At 42.8% G+C, this 12,685-nt stretch overlaps 1 protein-coding gene across 12 annotated transcripts in view; it reads left to right on the top strand.

The window, feature by feature from the left end:
• The window catches only part of LOC116940948 (RNA-binding motif, single-stranded-interacting protein 1-like), a 290,259-nt gene that overhangs the window by 262,446 nt on the left and 15,128 nt on the right, over nucleotides 1-12,685 (top strand). For all 12 annotated transcript variants that reach the window (XM_032951373.2, XM_032951375.2, XM_032951367.2 and 9 more), the window contains 3 exons: nucleotides 4,598-4,755; nucleotides 5,712-5,791; nucleotides 12,569-12,675. In XM_032951373.2, the coding sequence (XP_032807264.1) occupies nucleotides 4,598-4,755; nucleotides 5,712-5,791; nucleotides 12,569-12,675 (345 nt within the window). The remainder of the gene's footprint in view (nucleotides 1-4,597; nucleotides 4,756-5,711; nucleotides 5,792-12,568; nucleotides 12,676-12,685) is intronic.

Below are 12,685 nucleotides of genomic sequence, written 5' to 3'. Positions count from 1 at the left end.
AACGACAGACTTTGTTTGGCTGTGGCATTAGTGCAATGTTGGCGCCACTTTGAAGGTCACAGGAAAGCCTTGCAAGAGGCCCATTCCAGCTGTTAATTGCATCCGCATGGAAATATCGTGTGCGGTTGTATCTGGCCGTGCTTTCCTGCTGCAACGCAATAACCAATCCGCAGGATGATGAAGCTTGCCCAGCCAGGTCAACGCCATGGCTCGGGTTGCCACCCATTCAATTTTCCCCAAATCATACTCTTTTTGAAGTAGTTGTCCTGGAAAATCTGAATCGTTATTTACCCTGGAGAGATCCGATGAGCTATAAATCTGTTTTCACATATGTCCAGCAGGGGCAGGTCAGAAAGTTAGAACAACAAACAATAAAAAACAACGGCTATACTGAGAGCGTAGGAAAGGAAATCATTCACAATAAATGTGTAAAGTAGTGTGTTCATATTTCATAAGTATACTAATTCCCAAGCTTGAGCAAGGCAGAAAAATGGCAGAAAGAACAGTCCCAAACCACACCAAGATAACACAGTTTCTCAAGAAAATCGCACGTAAAAAAGTGAATGTAAGTCTTCCCTGGATCATTTAAAGTCCTGGTTTTATACGTCGCATGATAATACACCGCTCCAGAGAATGAATTTACATGCAGTTCTCCTCAATTCCGCGCTTGTGAGATATTCTTCTTCACCTGACATGTCCCAAACACGGCACTTGACTGTCCTTGCTCTCTGGGCTTGGTCACCGGCTACCAAGCCTCACCGCTCGTCATTGCTTTCAGAAGCTTCTCCCAAAAGGCTCTTGGGTTTTTTTCAGTGTCTAACCTATCCCATTCTGATCAACACATCGCCCCACAATTGGTAAACAGTCGCTTTAAATTGAGAGGGGTTTCTTGCAACAATATCAAACATATGGCTGCTTAGAAGATAGCACTCATTTCAGATGTGCATAGTTTGCATTCGGGAACTTTTGCATGTCCCCCCCCCCGCCCCCTATAAAAGTGAACTCGTGCAGAACTGGCAGGCGGCAGATTGGAACTGATCCATATTGTGCGTGTGTTCAATTATAAGAAATCCCCATAAGCTCGTACTGCTGGAAATTCTTGACTTGACAGCCTCACTAGAGATCACAAAAGCCTCTTCTCGCGTGTCCACAAGTGCACTTGAATACAGCATAGCAATCACCGTGACTGTGTGGACACTTATAACCTCAACAATATAAACATTTCAAGTGCTGGCCTCTCCTCGTTGCGGAATAATCCAACGATTTAAATAAGAACAAATAAACCCAAGCTCTCCAGCTGGCACGAGTGCTCCTTGCGATCCCGTGCTGATCTTGAGCAGGTGCTTGGATGGCTGCCACGTGCGCGTGGCATCACGTAGGGAGACGGCGGGGCTTTTGCCGGAGCCGCGTCCTGTCGAAGCGTGCACCAACGCAGAACGTTCGTGCTGCGCCGCCGCTTGGAAATTGTATTTCTCGGCTCTGTGGCAGCCTGCCTGACTGTGCAATGTCAAGTGAAACATATGCCCATAGACGGTCATCAGCAGGTGGGCAGATGCAGACGCGAGGCGTCTCGGGTTTGCCATATCGTTTGCATCAGCCCTCGAAGCAGATTTTATTTTTCCACTGCCGTCTCTACGTCTTGATTTGTGGTGAATATCAGAGCTATAAAACTCTCCGATAAGTGATGAATAAAATGGAAGCACTTTTTTTATTTTATTTTACTTCATCCAAGCCCGGTCTCCATGGCCATGTCTGCGTGTGCTACATTACAATCAACTCGGTATGAAGTTGTATGTTGGCTTTCTTGATATTTTTTGACGTAAATCGGTACTATTAATCATCATCATCATGAGAAATGAGCTACCTACTGCTAGATGGATACTTCCCCAATCAGTCATCACTTCTCACCGGCTCCCAGTGGATGGAACAATCCATTTAGCAATCGCAACACGAAATCTGCAGTGGCCATTCTCTTCAGACATGTTCACTTCTTTGGCTACCACTCAATCATTAGTCTCAACCCTCCTAGCGACCTGTCCAGCCTAAGCCCACTTAACAATCAGTATGATGTCTCTAATTAGCAAACATTGTCTCCGATCCATGGGATTCCTCTTTCTGTCTTTCAACGTCATTGCAAGCTTGAACTACTCCATGCTTCTTTGTTCACGTTTTATCCTTTGTTCCACTTAATTTGTCAATATCCATATTTCTAATCCAAATGTCGTAGTGGGTAATATACTACACTGATTTAAAACATCCATCTCGAGGTACGTTGGTGTGTGCATTTCCGTTATGAAGTTCAATTTTCCAAAAACCACTTAAGCCTGCTGTCATCTGCATCTATATTTCGTTATTTAGATCCTAGTCTGCTTTCAATAACTGCCCTATGCATCAATAATCTGCCACGTTTAACAGTTATGTCCTTGCAACAAATATATTTAATTGTGTTCGTGAAACAATTCTCAACAATACTCTACTATGTCCGCCTCCGCAGGCATGTAAATCAGAGCACCGAGGTGTTGGCTGATGCACAAAAGAGAACAGACACAGCAAGGAAGACACACTTTTATGTCTGATTTGACTGGGATGCTTTCAGATGGTTTTGAAGTGATTTATACCAGCCATCAACCTTTGTTTCCTGTAGAAATACAGCGCATATCAGCAGTCTTTTGATATACAATCTCTCAGATGATCGCGCATTCCACCCGCATATACAATGCTGCTGAAATTATTCTTAAGATTATTTTTGTACCAGATGGCTGTAAATAAACTGCACCCATAAATGCAAAAATGTATGCGTGCATGTGCATATTGCGTATACATATGCCTGCCTTCTACTTGTAATTGCAATTCAATAGTGATTATAACAGCCTCAGTTTTTAAACATTTCGCTGTGGTCTATCGACTGATTAAAAACATTCATTCATATTTAATATGCATAGCAGCAGAGCCATATGGTTGTTTATAGTTTTCTGTTTGGTTATTCAGGCAAATCAAATGCAGTATTTAAAGCAGAACTTGTTTTTATTATTATTAATGACCAGTAATGCAAGACAATACGTTGGTGTAAATAAAGGTATCATACATTCTTGAAGAATTATCCGTGTGAACTGATTGGTTGAATGTTGTGGTTATATGGGTGCTGACATGGCTAGATGTTATCTCCCTCGCCTAGTACGCAGGTCGTGGTTTCGATCCCGGACCCTTATGCTTGTTGTATATTTGTAGTTCGCGCATTCTCTCACCCCATGGTGGTCACGTGGATTTGGCTCCACATCCTTAGGTTTTTGCACGCCACATTTAGAATCATGCATTTAGATTATCGGGCTGCTGCTATAAATTCCCACGTATGATAGCAACCACTTCATTGAACTACCGTGTGTGGTCAGATCACCTCTGAAGAAGAGCTGATACCTTGGTAGAAGTTGCCTGGTAAATTAAATAGAAAATGCGAAAGGCAACGCCTGTGTCGAAATATGAAAACCTTACAGTGATCTTCAACAGCACATTTCACCTAAATATATTAAACAATCAGAACTGCAATTTTGGCAGGCACCTGGGACTCGCCAAGGCCTCAATACGACGTCTATCACCAATGCCTTAGCTAATATATGGGGATTTAGAGGCACAAGACTCATTCGCTAAAATCTTCATAATGCTGCGTGCGTGCGCGCGCACGTGTGTGTCGTTTTATCGACCTTGCGCAAACTTGCTGTCTAAATATAATTCGATAATAATGGATGATACCTTAATGAACACCCTTTATAGATGCATGATGTACAAGCATATGCCTTCTGTTCGCAGAATACAATTTGCACACTCACATTACTTCATGCATTTTTATACATTACTCTACAAGTGATCCAAAGCTGAATTAATCTGGCTGGGTGGCACTGCAGTTTTAAGCACAAGGGATGGACCATTATTGAATACTTCAAATCCCAGTTGGGGTTCGATTCTGTCAGGTTTGGTCAGATTCTGTCCATTTTACCCTCCAGGGAGATGGTGTAGCTATCAAGTGTGCAGGCGGTGCAACTGCATTGACGCCCACAGCCCCAGAGGGGCCCTGGCACCGGGCTACGAAGAGCAGGGAAATTGGACAGGGGGCCCCCCATTTCATTCCTTGCACCAGAGTGGCTCATTGAAACCATGCAAAGCTATGCCCTCTGGGATAAATTGAATTAGCTCAAATGTGTAGAATGTCAGCAGTGGTTATCTTATATATAGAGAGAGACTGGCCACTGTCAAAATGTGGAATTTGCACCAGTAGATATGAGGACCACCCAACTCTTGTGTACCGTATAGCTCTCCAACGTGTTGTCTGGCTGTACCACACGTTGTTTGGCATGATGCCCGAAATTTCACTCCATGTGCTGGTAACTTCTTCAGCAACCGTTAAGTTCTTGAGAAAGTTCCTGAAGAAGCTCCCAGCACGTGAAGCGTAACGTCAGATATTGCACCGAACAACACGTGACTGAAAACGCATTGGAGGGTCATGCTACAGAGCACAACCGTTAAAAACCTAGACGGTGGCACCACTGGTGTATTGTTTAATTATATTTTAAAATAACATTCGTTTTTTGTTTTTCGGTTTTAGCAACAGGAGCAGGACCCGACGAACTTGTACATCTCCAATCTGCCGCTGTCCATGGACGAGCAGGAGCTGGAGGGCATGCTCAAGCCGTTCGGCCAGGTCATTTCTACGCGCATCCTCCGCGATGCCAACGGCACGAGCCGCGGGGTCGGCTTCGCGCGGTAAGTCACGCTCGGCCCGGGGTGGGGGGGCCGAGCAAGGCCCGACCTCCAGATGCTGCCCCCCATATTTTCGCGAGGTCGCAATTTACACGAATGCGACAACAACCGCCGCCCTGGTGCGTTGAGGCCAAGGGCGTGTCCCCCACGTCCACCCACGGCATCGTAGCGGTTTTCCATGGGCGGAGAAATTAAAAGACGAATGGCGTGGCGGGTAAATGGGTGTTGTTTTTTGGTGAATAGGAAGGAACACTTGGGGCAGGTTCTTATGATGGCAAATGCCCCTTTTAGGTCGAATTGTGGCAATGCCGTAGCTGTCCGATGTGAACTGAACTGAATTGGGTTTACTTTCAAAGCTCCCAACATGTGAAACGGAACGTTGGACATTGAGCTAAACAAGCAGTACAATCCGAAAACAAATTGGAGAGCGAAGCAGGACAACCTTTGAAATCCTACGTGGTGGTGCTGATGTCTTCACCATACACAATGGGGAAAATCTCCAAAGCGATGTGTTTTCCTCATTTAATCGAGATTTGAATCTGGCTCTGAACCCTGTTCACTGATGGCACATCCAGATCAGCATATCCCACACCTATTTGCTCAAACAAAGTATATTCTGGTACCAGTTTCAACTTTGTTGAGCCTTATCAGATGGGTATGGTCCATTAAACAATTTCTACATAATGGTCATTACTGTTATGCTCTTCTTTTATTGCATTATACTTTCCTCCAAGACTGTGTGAATTATATACTAACTATGGTGATGTGACGTGACATGCAAGATATCGCCTTTTGCGTATTACTCTTCCTTATTTTGTTCTGTTTGCGAACTGGCTGTTTTTGTTATTCGTTAACTGCGTTATTTGTTTGAAAGCTCCACTAAATGTCCAGCTGCGTTAATGTTGCCGTACGGTTGAGTGCGGCTCGCTGAGCTCACCGCAGTCTGCTCTCTACAACAGAATGGAGTCCACGGAGAAATGTGAAGCAGTGATACAGCATTTTAATGGCAAGTTCATCCAAATCCCACCTGGTGTTCCAGGTAACAATCGCAGCATCTCACCAGCAAAACCCTCACTTTGGAGACTGTTGCGTTTTTGCAATTGCATTACCGATACGTTCACACGATACCAACTATATATTCACGTAATACTTTTCGCAACAGATGCATGGAATTAAAATCAATTGCTTTTTTTTTCGAAAGTCATTATTTTTGTCATGAACTTGGTATTTAAACCTAACCTTTTATGTTTCAATGAGCACCTAGCTGCATTTGACGAACAATTATTTCAACAAATAGCATTTTATAATAATAAAAAAACATTAAAGGTCCCTGCACTATTGAGGCAAAATTATCAAACAGCGCATTTAATGTGGTGAAACAGATGCAATTGCAGCTATGCATAAGTAACTCATTAATTTGCAAGAGAGAAAAAACATACATTGAATAATGCAAACATAATGCACATGCAATTATTTAAAGCGTTGTTTTCTACATTTAATTATCTGGATTATGGGTTAGATGGTATTCATGTATAGTGAGGGAAAAAAGTATTTGATCCCCTGCTGATTTTGTACGTTTGCCCACTGACAAAGAAATGATCAGTCGATAATTTTAATGGTAGGTTTATTTGAACAGTGAGAGACAGAATAACAACAACAAAATCCAGAAAAACGCATGTCAAAAATGTTATAAATTGATTTGCATTTTAATGAGGGAAATAAGTATAACCCCTCTGCAAAAAAACATGACTTAGTACTTGGTGGCAAAACCGTTGGTTGGCAATCACAGAGGTCAGACGTTTCTTGTAGTTGGCCACCAGGTTTGCACACATCTCAGGAGGGATGTTGTCCCTCTCCTCTTTGCAGATCTTCTCCAAGTCATTAAGGTTTCGAGGCTGACGTTTGGCAACTCGAACCTTCAGCTCCCTCCACATATTTTCTATGGGATTAAGGTCTGGAGACTGGCTAGGCCACTCCAGGACCTTAATGTGCTTCTTCTTGAGCCACTTCTTTGTTGCCTTGGCCGTGTGTTTTGGGTCATTGTCATGCTGGAATACCCATCCACGACCCATTTTCAATGCCCTGGCTGAGGGAAGGAGGTTCTCACCCAAGATTTGACGGTACATGACCCCGTCCATCGTCCCTTTGATGCGGTAAAGTTGTCCTGTCCCCTTAGCAGAAAAACACCCCCAAAGCATAATGTTTCCACCTCCATGTTTGACGGTGGGGATGGTGTTCTTGGGGTCATAGGCAACATTCCTCCTCCTCCAAACACGGCGAGTTGAGTTGATGCCAAAGAGCTCCATTTTGGTCTCATCTAACCACAACACTTTCACCCAGTTGTCCTCTGAATCATTCAGATGTTCATTGGCAAACTTCAGACGGGCATGTATATGTGCTTTCTTGAGCAGGGGGACCTTGCGAACGCTGCAGAATTTCAGTCCTTCACGGTGTAGTGTGTTACCAATTGTTTTCTTGGTGACTATGGTCCCAGCTGCCTTGGGATCATTGACAAGATCCTCCCGTGTAGTTCTGGGCTGATTCCTCACCGTTCTCATGATCATTGCAACTCCACGAGGTGAGATCTTGCATGGAGCCCCAGGCCGAGGGAGATTGACAATTCTTTTGTGTTTCTTCCATTTGCGAATAATCGCACCAACTGTTGTCACCTTCTCACCAAGCTGCTTGGCAATGGTCTTGTAGCCCATTCCAGCCTTGTGTAGGTCTACAATCTTGTCCCTGACATCCTTGGAGAGCTCTTTGGTCTTGGCCATGGTGGAGAGTTTAGAATCTGATTGATTGATTGATTGCTTCGTGGACAGGTATCTTTTATACAGGTAACAAGCTGAGATTAGGAGGACTCCCTTGAAGAAATCTTTCTGATTGAGAGGGGGTCAAATACTTATTTCCCTCATTAAAATGCCTATCAATTTATAACATTTATGACATGCGTTTTTCTAGATTTTTTGTTGTTATTCTGTCTCTCACTGTTCAAATAAACCTACCATTAAACTTATAGACTGATCATTTCTTTGTCAATGGGCAAACGTACAAAATCAGCAGGGGATCAAATACATGTTTCCCTCACTGTGGTGTAGTGCATATGTTGTGCACTAATTCGCGAAGTCACCCACTCAAGGCAGACTTTACTTGGGATATTTTGAATTTGTCATCTGGTGTAGAAGTTCAAAGCCAGGCTTACAATTATTTCAATTTGAGCCTTGTTTCTAGTGTCTTTTGTCCCAAGAGAATGCCACTTATTTGCTTAAACTTATATATTTACCCCAACAACACGTGTAGACAAACACACGTCCACATACACAAAGAGAGAGACTGACATTATTGAGTCTTGGCCACCTTCATACAAACTATATTTGGGCTGAGAAAAAAATAGGGCCCTCTTTTTAGGGTACAACACATATTGAGCATACATTGTCATTTCCTGTGTGTGCAGGTCTCAAAGGGAAGCTAAATGTTTAAACAAAGTTAATTACATTAGTTTCAGACTTTTTTTTTGCACCTTTCTTTTTCGCAATTTAAAAGCTGAAAAATGTTAACATCCGATTAGTTTCTACATCATTAGACCTCCTTTGCCAGTACCAAAATGTAATAATAGGGTTTTTCCCCTTTTTTCTGGCAACAAAACTGAAACCTTTTTACAAGGATTAATGTCTGCATTAACCACAATACCTGCAGTCAAAATGCAAACAAAAAACATACTATGATAATATATGCAATGTCCTTGAAACTGATTGTGGACCACACCTGCCTATCACTGATTCAATGTTACCATTATGCAAGAGTTACTTTTGTATTAATGAATTCCACCGAGCTCAAGCCGGGACTCTGTACCCGCCAGGAATGCAATTTCTGTTTCATACTGTTCGGCATAAAATCACACACAAATTAATACAGGAAGAAATATTACCAACGTTTGGTTTAATTCAATAAAGAAGTTAACAATGTAATATCAAGATGTCCCCACGACCCTTTTCAGCTTGTGTGGCATATGAGATGCCATCACAGATTATACCTGGCCCTGCTGACATCACAAAAGCAGTCAGATTTAGTGGGGGTGGGGGGGGAATCATGTGGCCCGATCTGCTCTTTCAGCACATTCCCAGCAGAGTGTTTTACGAGCAGAGTGCGTTCCTTTTGCACTGGGGGGGGGCGGGGGAGTTGGGGAGGAGAAGCTGGAGGCTTCATTGGCCACACCACCCCCTTGGCTTTTAAAATCTGCATCGTTTCACCATAGGGACCAGGATGGTGTGAGAATTGTATGGTTCTTATTAACCCTGGGCCAGTTAAGAATGAAGTAATAATAAAATTGGAATTGAATTTTTTTGTCGAGAAATGTGTTCTTCATTGGCCCTCTACGCTTGATTAATTTAAGTTTCAAAATGGAGAGCATGGCCTGTAATATACTGCAGAAGGTAACGTGCATTTTCCATATTTTAACATTCACATAGCATATTATTTTATGACAAATGACATTGTACTCTTGAAATCCACGAAAACTGTACTTTTATTTTAAAATATAATAAAAGGCAAAAAAAACATTGCTGTGCATGCAGATAAATTAGTGTTTTTTTCCAGTTATGTTTTTTACCCTAATGTTTAATGTGGATGGGAGGACATGGTATGCAGAGAAAGTTATTAAATTTGTGTTGTACCTTAACTGAGACAAACTTATTTAGTGTTGCTGTCTGCTCGGGGATTTCTGAAATGGATTCCACGGCTCGAGTCACACTTGGTAACCTTGACGCAGACCGGAGAACAGAAATGTTTGGGCTTTTATTATTTATTTTTTAAACTCACACCGTGAGTGTGCTGCGGTGCATGTAATGTCAGAATCAGCAGTTTGCGCAAGAAATATTTCAAATAATATTAACTGTGGCACACAGAGCTAGTTTTTTTTATAAGATGTACAGCACTGGCAATCCTTAGTTATGCTGAATTCCTCCTCGCCTTTACATTATCCTTGAACAGATATTGAAGTGGAAAGCTGAAATAGGTTAAGCTACAAAACCCTAATTACCTTTTTTCCTGGAGACCCGGAGAAAATGTTACGGTTCGTTCCAAACCAATTTAACTTCACTCTTACATAGGTTCAAAGAAAATAACAAAAAACTACGACGTTTCGATCACAACACAAGCGTTCGTCATCAGGAAGAATAAAAAAGAGGCTCCTCCGTTTTTTGCTAATTTAGGTTATTTTCTTTGAACCTATCTACAGTGAGGGAAAAAAGTATTTGATCCCCTGCTGATTTTGTACGTTTGCCCACTGACAAAGAAATTATCAGTCTATAATTTTAATGGTAGGCTTATTTGAACAGTGAGAGACGGAATAACAGCAATAAAAATCCAGAAAAACGCATGTCAAAAATGTTATAAATTGATTTGCATATTAATGAGGGAAATAAGTATTTGACCCCTCTGCAAAACATGACTTAGTATTTGGTGGCAAAACCCTTGTTGGCAATCACAAAGGTCAGACGTTTCTTGTAGTTGGCCACCAGGTTTGCACACATCTTAGGAGGGATTTTGTCCCACTCCTCTTTGCAGATCTTCTCCAAGTCATTAAGGTTTCGAGGCTGACGTTTGGCAACTCGAACCTTCAGCTCCCTCCACAGATTTTCTATGGGATTAAGGTCTGGAGACTGGCTAGGCCACTCCAGGACCTTAATGTGCTTCTTCTTGAGCCACTCCTTTGTTGCCTTGGCCGTGTGTTTTGGGTCATTGTCTTGCTGGAATACCCATCCACGACCCATTTTCAATGCCCTGGCTGAGGGAAGGAAGTTCTCACCCAAGATTTGACGGTACATGGCCCCGTCCATCGTCCCTTTGATGCGGTGAAGTTGCCCTGTCCCCTTAGCAGAAAAAACACCCCCAAAGCATAATGTTTCCACCTCCATGTTTGACGGTGGGAATGGTGTTCTTGGGGTCATAGGCAGCATTCCTCCTCCTCCAAACACGGCGAGTTGAGTTGATGCCAAAGAGCTCAATTTTGGTCTCATCTGACCACAACACTTTCACCCATTTGTCTGGATCATTCAGATGTTCATTGGCAAACTTCAGACGGGCATGTATATGTGCTTTCTTGAGCAGGGAGGGGGACCTTGCGGGCGCTGCAGGATTTCAGTCCTTCATGGCGTAGTGTGTTACCAATTGTTTTCTTGGTGACTATGGTCCCAGCTGCCTTGAGATCATTGACAAGATCCTCCCGTGTAGTTCTGGGCTGATTCCTCACCGTTCTCATGATCATTGCAACTCCACGAGGTGAGATCTTGCATGGAGCCCCAGGCCGAGGGAGATTGACAGTTCTTTTGTGTTTCTTCCATTTGCGAATAATCGCACCAACTTATGTCACCTTCTCACCAAGCTGCTTGGCAATGGTCTTGTAGCCCATTCCAGCCTTGTGTAGGTCTACAATCTTGTCCCTGACATCCTTGGAGAGCTCTTTGGTCTTGGCCATGGTGGAGAGTTGGGAATCTGATTGATTTATTGCTTCTGTGGACAGGTGTCTTTTATACAGGTAACAAGCTGAGATTAGGAGCACTCCCTTTAAGAGTGTGCTCCCAATCTCAGCTCGTTACCTGTATAAAAGACACCTAGGAGCCAGAAATCTTTTCTGATTGAGAGGGGGTCAAATACTTATTTCCCTCATTGAAATGCAAATCAATTTATAACATTTTTGACATGCGTTTTTCTGGATTTTTTTGTTGTTATTCCGTCTCTCACTGTTCAAATAAACCTACCATTAAAATTATAGACTGATAATTTCTTTGTCAGTGGGCAAACGTACAAAATCAGCAGGAGATCAAATACATTTTTCCCTCACTGTACGTGACTTTCCCAAAAGACCCAATGAATATGAATTCCTGCAGTCACGAAAGCTTTAAGTTTAACACGTAGGCTTTCGCTACCAATATTATTCATAATAAAGGTTTTTGGGTTAGATCGCGTTATTTATAAATGTGTCGTAATTCTCCACCACCCGACACGGCCAATCAGCAAAAAGGTGTCACGTTGACAAAAGACAAATAGTTCACTACTTTAGACCCACCGGTGTGTTGAAGAGTGAATCCACAACATTTACAGTTTGAGTACGACGTTTCGCTGGTAATTACATCCAGCATCATCGGGCAATTCATCAGAATGGTAAAGCCCTCGCTTGCTCCCAGTCTTAAATAGAGCGGGAGCAAGCGATTTAATAAACATAAATGTTGTGGATTCACTCTTCAACACACCGGTGGGCTAAAGTAGTGAACTAATTGTCTTTTGTCAACGTGACACTTTTTTGCTTATTGGCCGTGTCGGGTGGTGGAGGGTTACGACACATTTATAAATAACGCGATCTAACCCAAAAACCTTTATTATGACGAAAGCTTTAAGTCAAGATTTCACTCCTAAAGTTTACCAAACAGTTGTCACATTTTCATTGTTTAGTTCTAGTGAAATCGAGTGTAGCTATCATATCATTTTGCTGACATTCTTACGAAGATACGTTGCAGCAAGTTGCCTATATAAAAAAAGAAAATTGCGACACGACTTTAAATACTTCATCCCCTCCTACCTAAGTTCAGCGATTTTAACGTTGGAGCACGTTAGACCACGTTATCGCGCTCCTTCTCCCTTGGCGCCCGTGTATGTTACGCGCTCACGCTTTGTCACAGACCTCTAACGATACGCTTGGGCTGCCCTCTAAAATGATGGCTTTCTCTTTTGTTGATGTTGGAACAGATTTCTTCCAAATTTACTGAATAAAAATAAAAATGCTGACTGCCGTTTGCCCCCCCCCCCGCTCATTCTCCAGCGCCGTCTGAGCCCCTGCTGTGCAAGTTTGCCGATGGTGGGCAAAAGAAGAGGCAGAGTCAGAGCAAGTACACGCAGAACGGCCGGGCCTGGCCGAGGGAAGGGGAAGTGAGTGTGC

Source organism: Petromyzon marinus, chromosome 10 (assembly GCF_048934315.1).
Source record: "Petromyzon marinus isolate PM22_M1 ecotype Great Lakes invasive population chromosome 10, UKy_Petmar_22M1.pri1.0, whole genome shotgun sequence".
Classification (NCBI taxonomy): domain Eukaryota; kingdom Metazoa; phylum Chordata; class Hyperoartia; order Petromyzontiformes; family Petromyzontidae; genus Petromyzon; species Petromyzon marinus.
The sequence above is the reverse complement of the archived record's forward strand: the minus strand, read 5'-3'. Positions and strand labels throughout refer to the sequence as shown.